General features: G+C 40.0%; 1 protein-coding gene across 1 annotated transcript; it reads left to right on the forward strand.

The window, feature by feature from the left end:
• Positions 1–2,253: 2,253 nt before the first annotated feature.
• On the forward strand, positions 2,254–8,654 carry LOC112240306 (acyl-CoA-binding protein). Its single transcript, XM_024408618.2, has 4 exons — positions 2,254–2,454; positions 6,381–6,498; positions 6,601–6,663; positions 8,118–8,654. Exons 1-4 carry the CDS (start codon positions 2,446–2,448, stop codon positions 8,189–8,191), a joined length of 264 nt encoding a protein of 87 aa, XP_024264386.1. The 5' UTR covers positions 2,254–2,445; the 3' UTR covers positions 8,192–8,654.
• Positions 8,655–11,732: the final 3,078 nt, after the last annotated feature.

Raw genomic sequence — 11,732 nt, forward strand, 5'->3', positions numbered from 1 at the left:
TAATGATTGAATGACAGAGCCATCATAGTACATATGCTCAACATTCAAATCCAATTTTATTGGTCACATACACATGGTAAGCAGATGTTAATGCGAGTGTAGCGAAATGCTTGTGCTTCTAAGTTCCAACCGTGCAGTAATATCTAACAAGTAACCTAACAATTTCACAACAACTACCTTATACACACAAGTGTAAAGGAATATAGAATATGTGCATATAAATATATGGAGGAGCGATGGCCGTGCAGCATAGGCAAGATGCAGTAGATGCCACTTTGGAACCAGGGCGCTTTGGAACCAGGGCACGGTTGCATAAAACATCTTACATTAAAATTTCCTTAACCTTAAGTCAGTTTTTTAAGGCAAATTCCTAATTAAATATGGAAGGTGCACAATCCATGGCTACAAAGCAAGCTAGCTGTTTTTAACCAGGCAAGTCAGTTAATTCTTATTTACAATGACTGCCTACCACGGTCAAACCCTAACACAGACGACGCTGGGCGAATTGTGTGGACTCCCATCCACGGCCAGTGGGAATCAAACCAGGGTCTGTTGTGACACCTCCAGCATTGAGATGCAGTGCCTTAGACCGCTGCACCACTCGGGAGCCCTAGCTACCTACTCTGTAAGTTAGCTTGACGTGCTAGAAAGTAATAGCAACGAGTTGAGAGAAAAAAAGTAACTAAAAGAAACGTGTTTTATTAACTGGGTTATAAACTCTGTGGTGTTACGCCTCACCTAGTAGACTGTCGTGTGTCCACCAATCGCGTTAATGTGGTCATGCTTTAAATTAAATTTAAAAAAAATCTAAATACAGGTCAACAATTTACATTCTTACATCATACAAAACAGAACGCAGGTGTTAATGAGAAAATACCGAAACAAACAAAAAAAATAAACAATTCTAGTGCAATTGTAATCACTGAAAAAAACTTATTGTAATGATTTAGGAAAATTGTATTCTTGTTATTGTTCACAAGGGTTAATGTTTTAATAAAATAGTTATTAAATTCAATAAAAAATAATTGTAATTTTGGTATAGAATTTTGTAATTTGTATTTGTATTTGGCAACAATAAAATGGTAAAAAATCACAATTCAAAATAATTTTTGTGGTCTTGTTATCATTGCAATAGTAACATATCTTTCATGCCAAAAAATATAGGTAGTGTTCATAATGGTAAATAAGTATTTTGCAAGGTTTTCCCAAAATTCGGACACAAATGTACATTTACATCATCAATTGCCACAAATTTGGATATCATAGAATTACATGGATATATCTTATGTAAAATGTTAAAGTGCACTTCCTTAATTTTGTTTGGTATACAATATTTGTTAATGTGGTGCAGCACGCGGTTGCTAAAATAATATTCACACAATACCTTCTTTCAAAGTCAGGGCATGATCAGAGTTTCAAAAAGTAGAGACGCAACATTGCGAGAATTCCCGGAACGCTTGTGAAGCAGACCAGGTTCAGGGTTTGAGAAGTCAAATGGAGAAGTGAAAAAGTATTCCTTAGTTGTTAGTTTTCTCGAAATCTAAAGGCACAACCTATATTCGAGACAGTTTCTTACGTATTTGAACATGTTCGTAGTGCAACCTCGTGAAAGTGACAAACGTTATTATTTTCTTCCAAAACTACTTAATATCGAAGGAGTGCCTTTTGATTTGACGGCTTGCACATGCGCAGTTCGGCGCAAGACGACCGTTAGACCTGAAGGCGTTTCTCTGCGCATGAGTTTAGCTAGCCAACGTAGCCATGACATGACCTTACAACCGTGATCGGGGAATTCTATTGGAGAAGCAGTTTCTACCTGTCTGCGGTATCACGGTGCTTTCAAGACAACCGGGAACTCATGAAGTCAGTGATCTTCAGTTCGGAAAGTCGGAGCTCTAGAAAGATACCCTAGTATCCGACTTGGAATTCCGAGTGGGTGACCGTTCAAAACGATTTTTCCCAGTCGGAGCTCGTTTTTTCCGAATTCCCAGTTTTTATGAACGCGGCATTAGTCAAGAAACCTGCCTATTTTCCTCGAAAATACAAAATGTAATGATTCCAAAGCTATACGATATCACTGAAAACAAGTTAATTATCTCACATCTCGGAACAAATTTGTAATGTTTCTTGTTGAGTAAATTCATGCTATTGTTTTTTTTTTCTTTAGCTAGCGCCCAATTGACTCCCATTCACTCCTTGAAGAGCGCGCGTTCCCCAAAATCGCCCAAAATGCACCGCGCGTCCCATTGACAACGACACAATATGCGTTGGAGTTTCCCATCTCCTCAAAAGTATCTCTGGCCCGATCGGGGATTTCTATTGGAGAAGCAGTTTAGACATCTTCATACTAAAGCATATTTTTTTGTCTACTCCGTTATTTCTGATCTGTGGACTCCAGTAGTGTTCTAGGACTATACGAAGGGTCTTCATAAGGAATTTTAAATCATGTCTGAGGTATGTATCGAATTTGTATTGTTTTGGGTATTATATTGTAGTTACCATAATCAATGATGACATGCATAGCTATATTATTATGTTGATTTTCAGTTTCAAGTGCAGGTTCGCTAAAACTTGGCTTTGTCGGCTAACATTACCGTTAGCACTTTTAACGTAATTGTGTTTAGGTATCTACTTAATAAGCTATAACAAAATAGTATTATTGTTTTAGCCAACCTGCTTTGAATTTAGTATAACAAATTCTAAGGAGCTGGCACTTGGCACCACTAGTTGTCCCCGTCAGTCTTGTATCAAGTTTGAATTAAACTCCGCTAACTCGGTTATTGCCTTTTTTTAAACGGAGCCATTCCCATGCTCCCACCCGATGAAACGACCCCGTTTAATTTGTTTGCCAGCTCAATGTCTGGTTTCACTCCCAAACCAGGGGATTGCGTTTGCCACAACTGTCACCCTGCTTTAAGGGTGTGGAGCGGCGTTCGACATAGCCCAAGGCGCTGATTGTGTGTGAACTAAAAACACGCTCCTGGGTTGTATATCATTGCTTGCCTATATATTATCATGGTGAGAAGAAGCATGTTAAAGTTATTATAGCAAACGTTGACTCGCGTGTCGCTTGTTTGGAGTTATAGGATGAAGGAAGAAGTGTTGGCGTTTTGCGCAATTATTTCATCATAGGATAACTCTAGGCAAGAAGCGCCCTGAACGAAGGTTTTGAGGCCAGTTTCTATGTTCTGCCATTCTGGGCTCAAGTTGCTCAATATAATATGTCATCATGACTTTGATGTGGTTTTACTGCCTGTAGGCTAAGAAAAATGGACCCAGATGAGATCAAAGTTCAATTTATGCCAGCACTGACTCTATCAATTGCTCCAGTGATTATCTGGCTCAGGGATGGGCAACTGAAGGCCCACGGACCGCCCTTCTCGATCCCCCCTCCCCTCCTCAGTCGGGGTCTTAGCTTACTGTTGCTAGGTAGAATAGTAAACTAAACAAAAATATAAACGCAACATGTGAAATAAAAGATCCCATAAATTGTTCATATGCACAAAAAGCGTATTTATCTCAAATTTTGTTAACACATTTGTTTACATTCCTGTTAGTGAGCATTTCAACTTTGCCAAGGTAGTCCATCCACCTGACTGGTTTGGCATATCAAGAAACTGATTAAACAGCATGATCATTACACAGGTGCACCTTCTTCTGGGGATAATAAAAGACCACTCTAAAATGTGCAGTTTTGTCACACAACACAATGCCACAGATGTCTCAAGTTTTGAGGGAGTATGCAATTGGCATGTAGACTGCAGGAATGTCCATCAGAGCTGTCGCCAGATAATGTAATGTTAGTTTCTCTAATCATAAGCCACCTCCAATGTTGTTTTAGAAAATTTGGCCGTAAGTCCAACTGGCCTCAACTTCAGACCACGTGTAACCACACCATCCCAGGATCTCCAAAAAACATCTTCTTTACTTGCGAGATGGTCTGAGACGAGCCAGTCGGAGGGCTGATGAAACGGGGTTTGTACAAACAAACAATTTCTGCACAAACTGTCAAACAGTCTCAGGGAAGCTCATCTGCATGCTCGTCGTCCTCACCAGAGTCTTGACCTGACTGCATTTCGGCATCGTAACCGACTTCAGTTGGCAAATGCTCACCTTCGATGTCCACAGGCACGCTGGAGAAGTGTGCTCTTCACGGATGAATCCTGGTTTCAACTTTACTGGGCAGATGGCAGACAGCGTATGGTGTCGTGTGGGTGATAGGTTTGCATCGTTGTGAACAGAGTGCCCAATGGTGGCGGTGGGGTTATAGTTTAGGCAGGCAAAAGCTACGGACAACAAACACAACTGCATTTTATCGATATCAAGTTGAATGCACAGAGATACCATGATGAGATCTCGAGGCCCATTGTCGTGCCATTCATACACCGCCATCACCTCATGTTTCAGCATGATAATGCACTGCCCCATGTCACAAGGATCTGTACACAATTCCTGGAATCTGAAAATGACCTAGTTCTTCCATGGCCTGCATACTCACCAGACATGTCACCCATTGAGCATGTTTGAGATGCTCTGGGTTGATGTGTACAATAGTGTGTTCCTGTTCTAGCCAATATCCAGTAACTTCACACAGCCATTACAGAGGATGGGACACAATTCCATAGACCACAATCAACAGTCTGATCAACTCTATGCGAAGGAGATGTGCCACACTGCATAATGCAAATGGTGGTCACACCAGATACTGATTTGTTTTCTGATCAATGCACTTACCAATGAGCAACTGTGGACCCTCATGATGACTTCAGATTTTTTGTGGCCCCACTCCCATTAAAGTTGCTTATCCCTGATCTAGCTCAATCTTTTTGGGATAGGGGGCAGCATTTTCACTTTTGGATGAATAGCGTGCACAGAGTGAACTTCCTCCTACTCTGTCCCAGATGCTAGTATATGCATATTATTATTAGTAGTAGTAGTATTGGATAGAAAACACTCTGAAGTTTCTAAAACTGTTTGAATGATGTCTGTGAGTATAACAGAACTCGTATAGCAGGCGAAAACCTGAGAAAAATCCAACCAGGAAGTGGGACATCTGAGGTTTGTAGTTTTTCAAAGCTTGGCCTACCGAATACACATTGAGATATGGATAAAGTTGCACTTCCTATGGCTGCCACTAGATGTTAACCGTCTTTAGAAACTTGAATGAGGATTCTACTATAAAGGAGGGGCTCATGAGACCTCTTTGAGTCAGTGGTCTGGCAGAATGCCTTGGTCTCATGACGCGCGCTCCCGACAGAGTTACCTCTCGTTCCAGTGCTTTTCTTCAGACAGAGGAATTCTCCGGTTGGAACATTATGGATGTTTTATGTTAAAAACATCCTAAAGATTGATTCCATACATCGCTTGACATGTTTCTAAAGGGCTGTAACGGAACTTTTCGAGTTTTTGTCTGGACGAAGTGCCTGCGCCTCATGAAGATGGATTACTGGTCTGAACACGCTAACAACAAGTGGCTATTTGGATATAAATTATGGACTTTATGGAACAAATCAGTCATTTATTGTCGAACTGGGATTCCTGGGAGTGCCTTCTGATGAAGATCATCAAAGGTAAGTTAATATTTATGGTGTCATTTCTAACTTTGTTGACTCAAAAATGGCAGATATTCCTCTGGCTGTTTTGGGTTCTGAGCGCCGTTCTCAGATTATGCTTTTTCCGTAAAGTTTTTGTGAAATCTGACACAGCGGTTGCATTAAGGAGAAGTCTCTTTAATTCGGTGAATAACACTTGTATCTTTTATCAATGTTTATTATGAGTATTTCTGCAAAATCACCAGATGTTTTGGAATCAAAACATTACTGCACGTAACGCGCCAATGTAAACTGAGATTTTTGGATATAAATATGCACATTATCGAACAAAACATACATGTATTGTGTAACATGATGTCCTATGAGTGTCACCTGATGAAGATCATGAAAGGTTAGTGATTCATTTTATCTATATTTCTGCGTTTTGTGACTCCTATCTTTGGCTGGAAAAATGGCTGTGTGTTTTTTTGACTTGGCTATGACCTAACATAATCATATGTTGAAACGATGGGTAGATTAACAAGATCTTTATCTTCATTTGCTGTATTGGACTTGTTAATGTGTGAAAGTTACATATTTCTAAAAAATATTTTTGAATTTCGCACACTGCCTTTCGCGCGCTGCCTTTCCGCTAGCGGAACCCCTGCCCTAGAAAGGTTAACCCTTTTCAGACATGGATCTGCTCATTCTACTGTAAGGTTGCTGCCATTTTCTAATGACACTGTACAGGAACCTGTCCATCATATAACTGATTTAACTTGGGAGCAGCAATTTTCATGTGCATGTTTAGCTGACTTTAACTGCATATTTTGCTTCCCCTCCATCCAGGTGGATTTTGATAAGGCTGCAGAGGAGGTGAAGCAGCTGAAGGCTAAGCCAGCAGATGTGGAGATGCTCAGGGTCTACGCTCTGTTCAAACAGGCCAAAGTGGGCGATGTCAACACCAGTAAGCCAGTCGGTGTCCTTCCAGTGCTTTGTGATAACCCTCCATTCCAGAAGTCTCATTGTATAGTCAGTTGATTGTGTGTGTTTTTCTTTGTTTCTGAAGCTTGTCCTGGGGTGCTGGATTTCACTGGGAAAGCCAAATGGGACGCCTGGGAGAAGGAAAAAGGTGTGTTTCCTGTAGCCCTTCCTCATTTAGCCTGTAGAGGGCACTGCTCAAATCAAACTTTATTTGCCACATGCGCTGAATACAACAAGTGTAGACTTTACCGTGAAACGCTTACTTACAAGCCCTTAACCAACAGTGCAGTTCAAGAAGAAGAACATATTTACAAAGTAGGCTAAAATAAAAAGTAATAATTAAAAGTAACACAATAACATTAACGAGGCTATATACAGGGGGCACCGGTACCGAGTCAGTGTGCAGGGGTACAGGCTAGTTGAGAGAATCCGTACATGTAGGTGGGGTGAAGTTACTATGCATAGGTAGCAAACAAACCGAGTAGCAGCAGCGTACAAGAGGGGGGTCAATGTAAATTGTCCGGTGGCAATTTTTATGAATTGCTTGGGGGTAGAAGCTGTTGAGGAGCCTTTTGGTCCTAGACTTGGCACTCTGGTACCTCTTGACGTACAGTAGCAGAGAAAACAGTCTATAACTTGGGGGACTGGAGTCTCTGACAATTTTATGAGCTTTCCTCTGACACTGCCTATTATATAGGTCCTGGATGGCAGGAAGCTTGGCCCCAGTGATGTACTGGTCCGTTTGCCCTACCCTCTGTAGCGCCTTACGGTCAGATGCCGAGCAGTTGCCATACCAGGCAGTGATGCAACCGGTCAGAATGCTCTCGATGTTGCAGCTGTAGAAACTTTTGAGGATATGGGGGCCCAGGCCAAGTCTTTTCAGTCTCCTGAGGGGGGAAAAGGTTTTGTCGTGCCCTCTTCACGACTGTCTTGGTATGTTTGGACCATGATAGTTCGTTGGTGATGTGGACACCAAGGAACTTGAAACTCTCAACCGGCTCCAATACAGCCCCGTCGACGTTAATGGTGGCCTGTTCGGCCCGACTTTTCCTGTAGTCCACGGTCCGCTCATTTGTCTTGCTCACATTGAGGGAAAGGTTGTTGTCCTGGCACCACACTGCCAGTTCTCTGACCTCCTTCCTATAGGCCGTCTCATTGTTGTCAGTGATCAGGCCTACCACTGTTGTGTCATCAGCAAACTTAATGATGATGTTGGAGTCGTGTTTGGCCATGCAGTCGTGAGTGAACAGGAAATACAGGAGGGGACTAAGTACACACCCCTGAGGGGCCCAAGTGCACACCCCTGAGGGGCCCCAGTGATAAGGATCAGCGTGGCAGACGTGTTGTTGCCTACTCTTACCACCTGGGGGAGGCCCGTCAGGAAGTCCAGGATCCAGTTGCAGAGGGAGGTGTTTAGTCCCAGAGTCCTTAGCTTAGTGATGAGCTTCACCTAAATTAGGGGATCAGTGTTACACAGCTGTGGATCTCCTCAGCTCAATGCATTTACACTGTCATAAAGTATACTGGTTGAGACAGACAGTTCTTAAACAGTAACTCATTGTTAACTAAATGGGTTTTCCTTTTCTTACTTGACTCCCATAGGGAAGAGCAAAGAGGATGCCAGGAAGGAGTACATTGCCTTGGTAGAGGAACTGAAAGGGAAGTACGGAGTCTAAGAAATGACTGACTGACCGGGCCGACCGCTGGCAGTGTAGAACCTTGACCTCTGTGGTCAGCCCACACCTCGTCCCTGTGAGGTGCCTTAATCCCAACGAGTATGCCCGTTTCTACAAGACCTGGGGAAAATGCATATGTCAAATCTTTTGTAATTCTAGCGGTGCACTTGGTTTAGCTGAGGTAACTGGGTTTAGCTGAGGTATGTGCAAGGGTGGTTGGAGTTTGCATTTTATGGACTATTCAAATGGTTCCATTGTACAGAACTACCTAAATCAAGCACACCTCAAATGACATATGCGTTTTACCCAGGAATGTTTGCTACTGTGCATTGCACTAAGAATACAGGACCAACAAGCCGCTACTACGTACAGAGACAAACCGTCCTCCACCATCAACTTCCTAGTTAATGTTCTCAACTGGTTGTTCAGCCCACAACCTCCATAAAGTTTACATTTGTCTGAACTTTTCTGTTGTCAAGCTTGGTTATTTTATGAGAGGAGATTATATAATTTGCCTTGCATCACATACCCAGTAAACCACAACATGTACACTTTGTCACTCACAGCTGTGCCCCTTTGCACATTCAAAACATTTGTATATTCAGAAAATGTATAAGGGTCAGACGTATAAGGTTTTCAAAGTAGCAAAAAAATAAAACCGCAATTACAATTCCTTAAAAGGCTTTTTTTAATGTTCAGTGGAGTGTCACCTATGCCGTTATATTCAAGAATAAAGCCAATAATTCATTTTTATTGTGATTCATATGAATGTACCCTAGTAAAATGTAATTCAGTAAATCACTAAGTGTTTAAAAAATTTTTTTTAAATCTTCATAATCACAAGGTTCATGCTTAGACTGGCAGGAATATAAACTACCCAGAAAAAATGACATTTTATTTTGAATACCACATATTTGATGTGTCACGGGTACAACTCAAAATTTGTTGAAGGTTTTTCACAAAATCTTCCTGCCTTGCACTGAGAAACATTCTAAATCTATGAAAATATCTTTCACTTCATCCTATGAGATTTGTTTTGTCTCTGAGTCAACAAAACAAAGTTTTTGTATTTTAATATAAAATACTGGTGTTATACTGTATGACGCTATTTTGTTACACTGAATGACACTCATAGCAACACTTTGCACAAACACGGTACATGCATTGCTTGTTCTTGAGATCACATAATGGAAGACAGTAACTCGGAAACGCTTGAGGTTTTCAGCAACCCTCTTTGGCTCAACCTGTCAACTAGGTGTTTCACATTCTCGTGATCGGAGACACGCACAGGTGTTGTGGTCATGTGCCTTCGGCTTTGTAATGTAAAATGGCCGGAGTTGTAAAAACTGTCTGTATGACAGTGAGTGTCCCATCCACCTCTGAATTGTACTCTGCATGGAGTTCTTTTAGAGATTTCATGAGTATGCGCCTCTGAACCTTCTTCATTTGCATGTCAAATCAAATCAAATCAAATCTTACACCAGATGAGAGAAATGCGAGTGTAGCGAAACTATTTTCAGTTCCACAATGCAGAAATGCAATGACCTGTGTTTTCTTATACACAGTGTAAGGGGGTAAAGATATGTATATATTTTTTCCTTTGTAGGCCTGTATATCGAGTTTTTACATTGAGATAAGTATTGGCATAGTTAAAGTTTAGTGATTTATTTGACCGATGATTGTACAGTGCCCGTTTTGTAATTTGTTACATTATTTTTGTTGTGATTTTTTTAGAAATGCATTTCCAGTTGAATTTTTTACTTGGATTGCGTTTTAATTTATTTGACCTTTGCATGAATTTTCTTCTTTAGTTTTAATTTTTTCCTTTGCAGCCGCTTTTTTGTTGTGATTGTTTTAGTTGCACAGTTGAAGCTTTAGTTTTGTTTTTCCTTTTTTCTTTTTTTTTTCTGAAATGGCGGAAGCAAGTGGTTGCTCCAGTGTTTGAGATTGAGGCTCAAGGGATTTCTCTAGTTCTGGAGTCAAGGACTCAGATGGTTGTTCTAGCTCTGGAGGTGCAAATTAATGTTGTACTTTTTTAAGTTGTTCAGGGGGCTGCTCAAAAGTGTTTCCGTCAGTGGATACAGGAGTTAAGTTCATCACCACATTAATTTGTTTTTCACTGCGCCCCCTCTTATTTAATCTAAATTTGTCCCTCTTTTTTCCAGCATCAGATTGTGTTATTGTATAGATTGGTGGATGATCAGGTTTGACATCCTTCTTTCTTCTCTGATAGCTAAAAACGAAAATGTAATAGTTATGACACTGGCACAGAGTAGAATTTGCATCCATTAAATGTTATTAGTAGTCTATTAATAGTAGGCTATACAATGATAACACTTAATCAAAGTTTAAAAGTTAAATCAACTCCCTCTCCCTTTCTCAAACATGACATGTTTTGTTACTATTTCATTGCTAATGTTAACAATCACTTTACTGTAATCTGTGGCAGCACTTGACATTGCATTAAGTTGCATTATTACACGATTATTACATGATAGTTCATATTGTAATTATGCATTGTTACACTGTAACTGCTCAATTTCTATTCAATGCAATTTACACAAATGTACACAAATGCAATTTCAAGATACCTACACAAAATAGCTACATCAAATGCCCATCAAACTACTTCAATTCAAACTTGTACAGTCTTGATTTTTCATAAAGGGCCCCAAATGTGAAGCAGCTATTAACTAATATAATTCACAATCCATTTTTAATTCATAATTATGTGTGTGTAATATTATATTAACTAATATAATCCATCAGTTATATCTTAACTGCAGTGCAATAATAAAATAACTACAGTGTAATAGTGCAACTTAATGTTGCGTTAACCACCCAGCTTTATATCCTATTCTGTTGCTGACAGTAGCGTGAAACCATGAAAACAGTACCTTGCTTTTCTTCTGGCTAGTCTTTCCTCCCAAGCAACTGGATCTGCGTTAATCTTTTGTCTGTGCCGTGCAGCCCTCTCCTTATTAGACGATGGCATCTACAGTATAAAGATAATGTGCCTTGAAATACCTTAAAATTCCATAAAATAGTTAAATGATAATATTCAGTATGCATACAACAAGTAAATATGAATTGCATGATTCAATGTTGTAAACTAGTGAAAACATGGGATAGCAATGCTACTGTCATTCAGCATAATGGGTGACGTGGTATAAACATGAAACTTTTGGACAAAAGCATGATACTGAAGGACAGATTTCATACATAAACATATTTAACAGGAAGTTCCTTGGCCACCTATATAAAGTAATGACTTTGATCTATAAGGATTATTCTTACTTTTCATATTGAATATAGCTTTTTATGAAATAATAACATTAAAATTATGTTTTGTAGTGTTGTACTGAAGGACATGCATTTTTGTTTACAAAGGTTACTAGACGGTGAAAAGGTGAAATCATCAAATATTTGAGAGATTTACTCACCTCATCACATTGATAGATGGTCTTCAATGAGTCTTTTTTGTGATGTCACACACTGTCACATGATTACCATCATGTGAAATGCTTTAAAATGGCTTTTT

The sequence above is a fragment of the Oncorhynchus tshawytscha genome, linkage group LG03 (assembly GCF_018296145.1).
Source record: "Oncorhynchus tshawytscha isolate Ot180627B linkage group LG03, Otsh_v2.0, whole genome shotgun sequence".
Lineage (NCBI taxonomy): Eukaryota > Metazoa > Chordata > Actinopteri > Salmoniformes > Salmonidae > Oncorhynchus > Oncorhynchus tshawytscha.

Excerpts from the sequence above, each read along its gene's own strand:
- LOC112240306 (XM_024408618.2), top strand. Across the intron at positions 6,499-6,600 it reads AGTGGGCGATGTCAACACCA|CTTGTCCTGGGGTGCTGGAT; the intron begins GTAAGCCAGTCG and ends TTGTTTCTGAAG. Across the intron at positions 6,664-8,117 it reads CGCCTGGGAGAAGGAAAAAG|GGAAGAGCAAAGAGGATGCC; the intron begins GTGTGTTTCCTG and ends TGACTCCCATAG.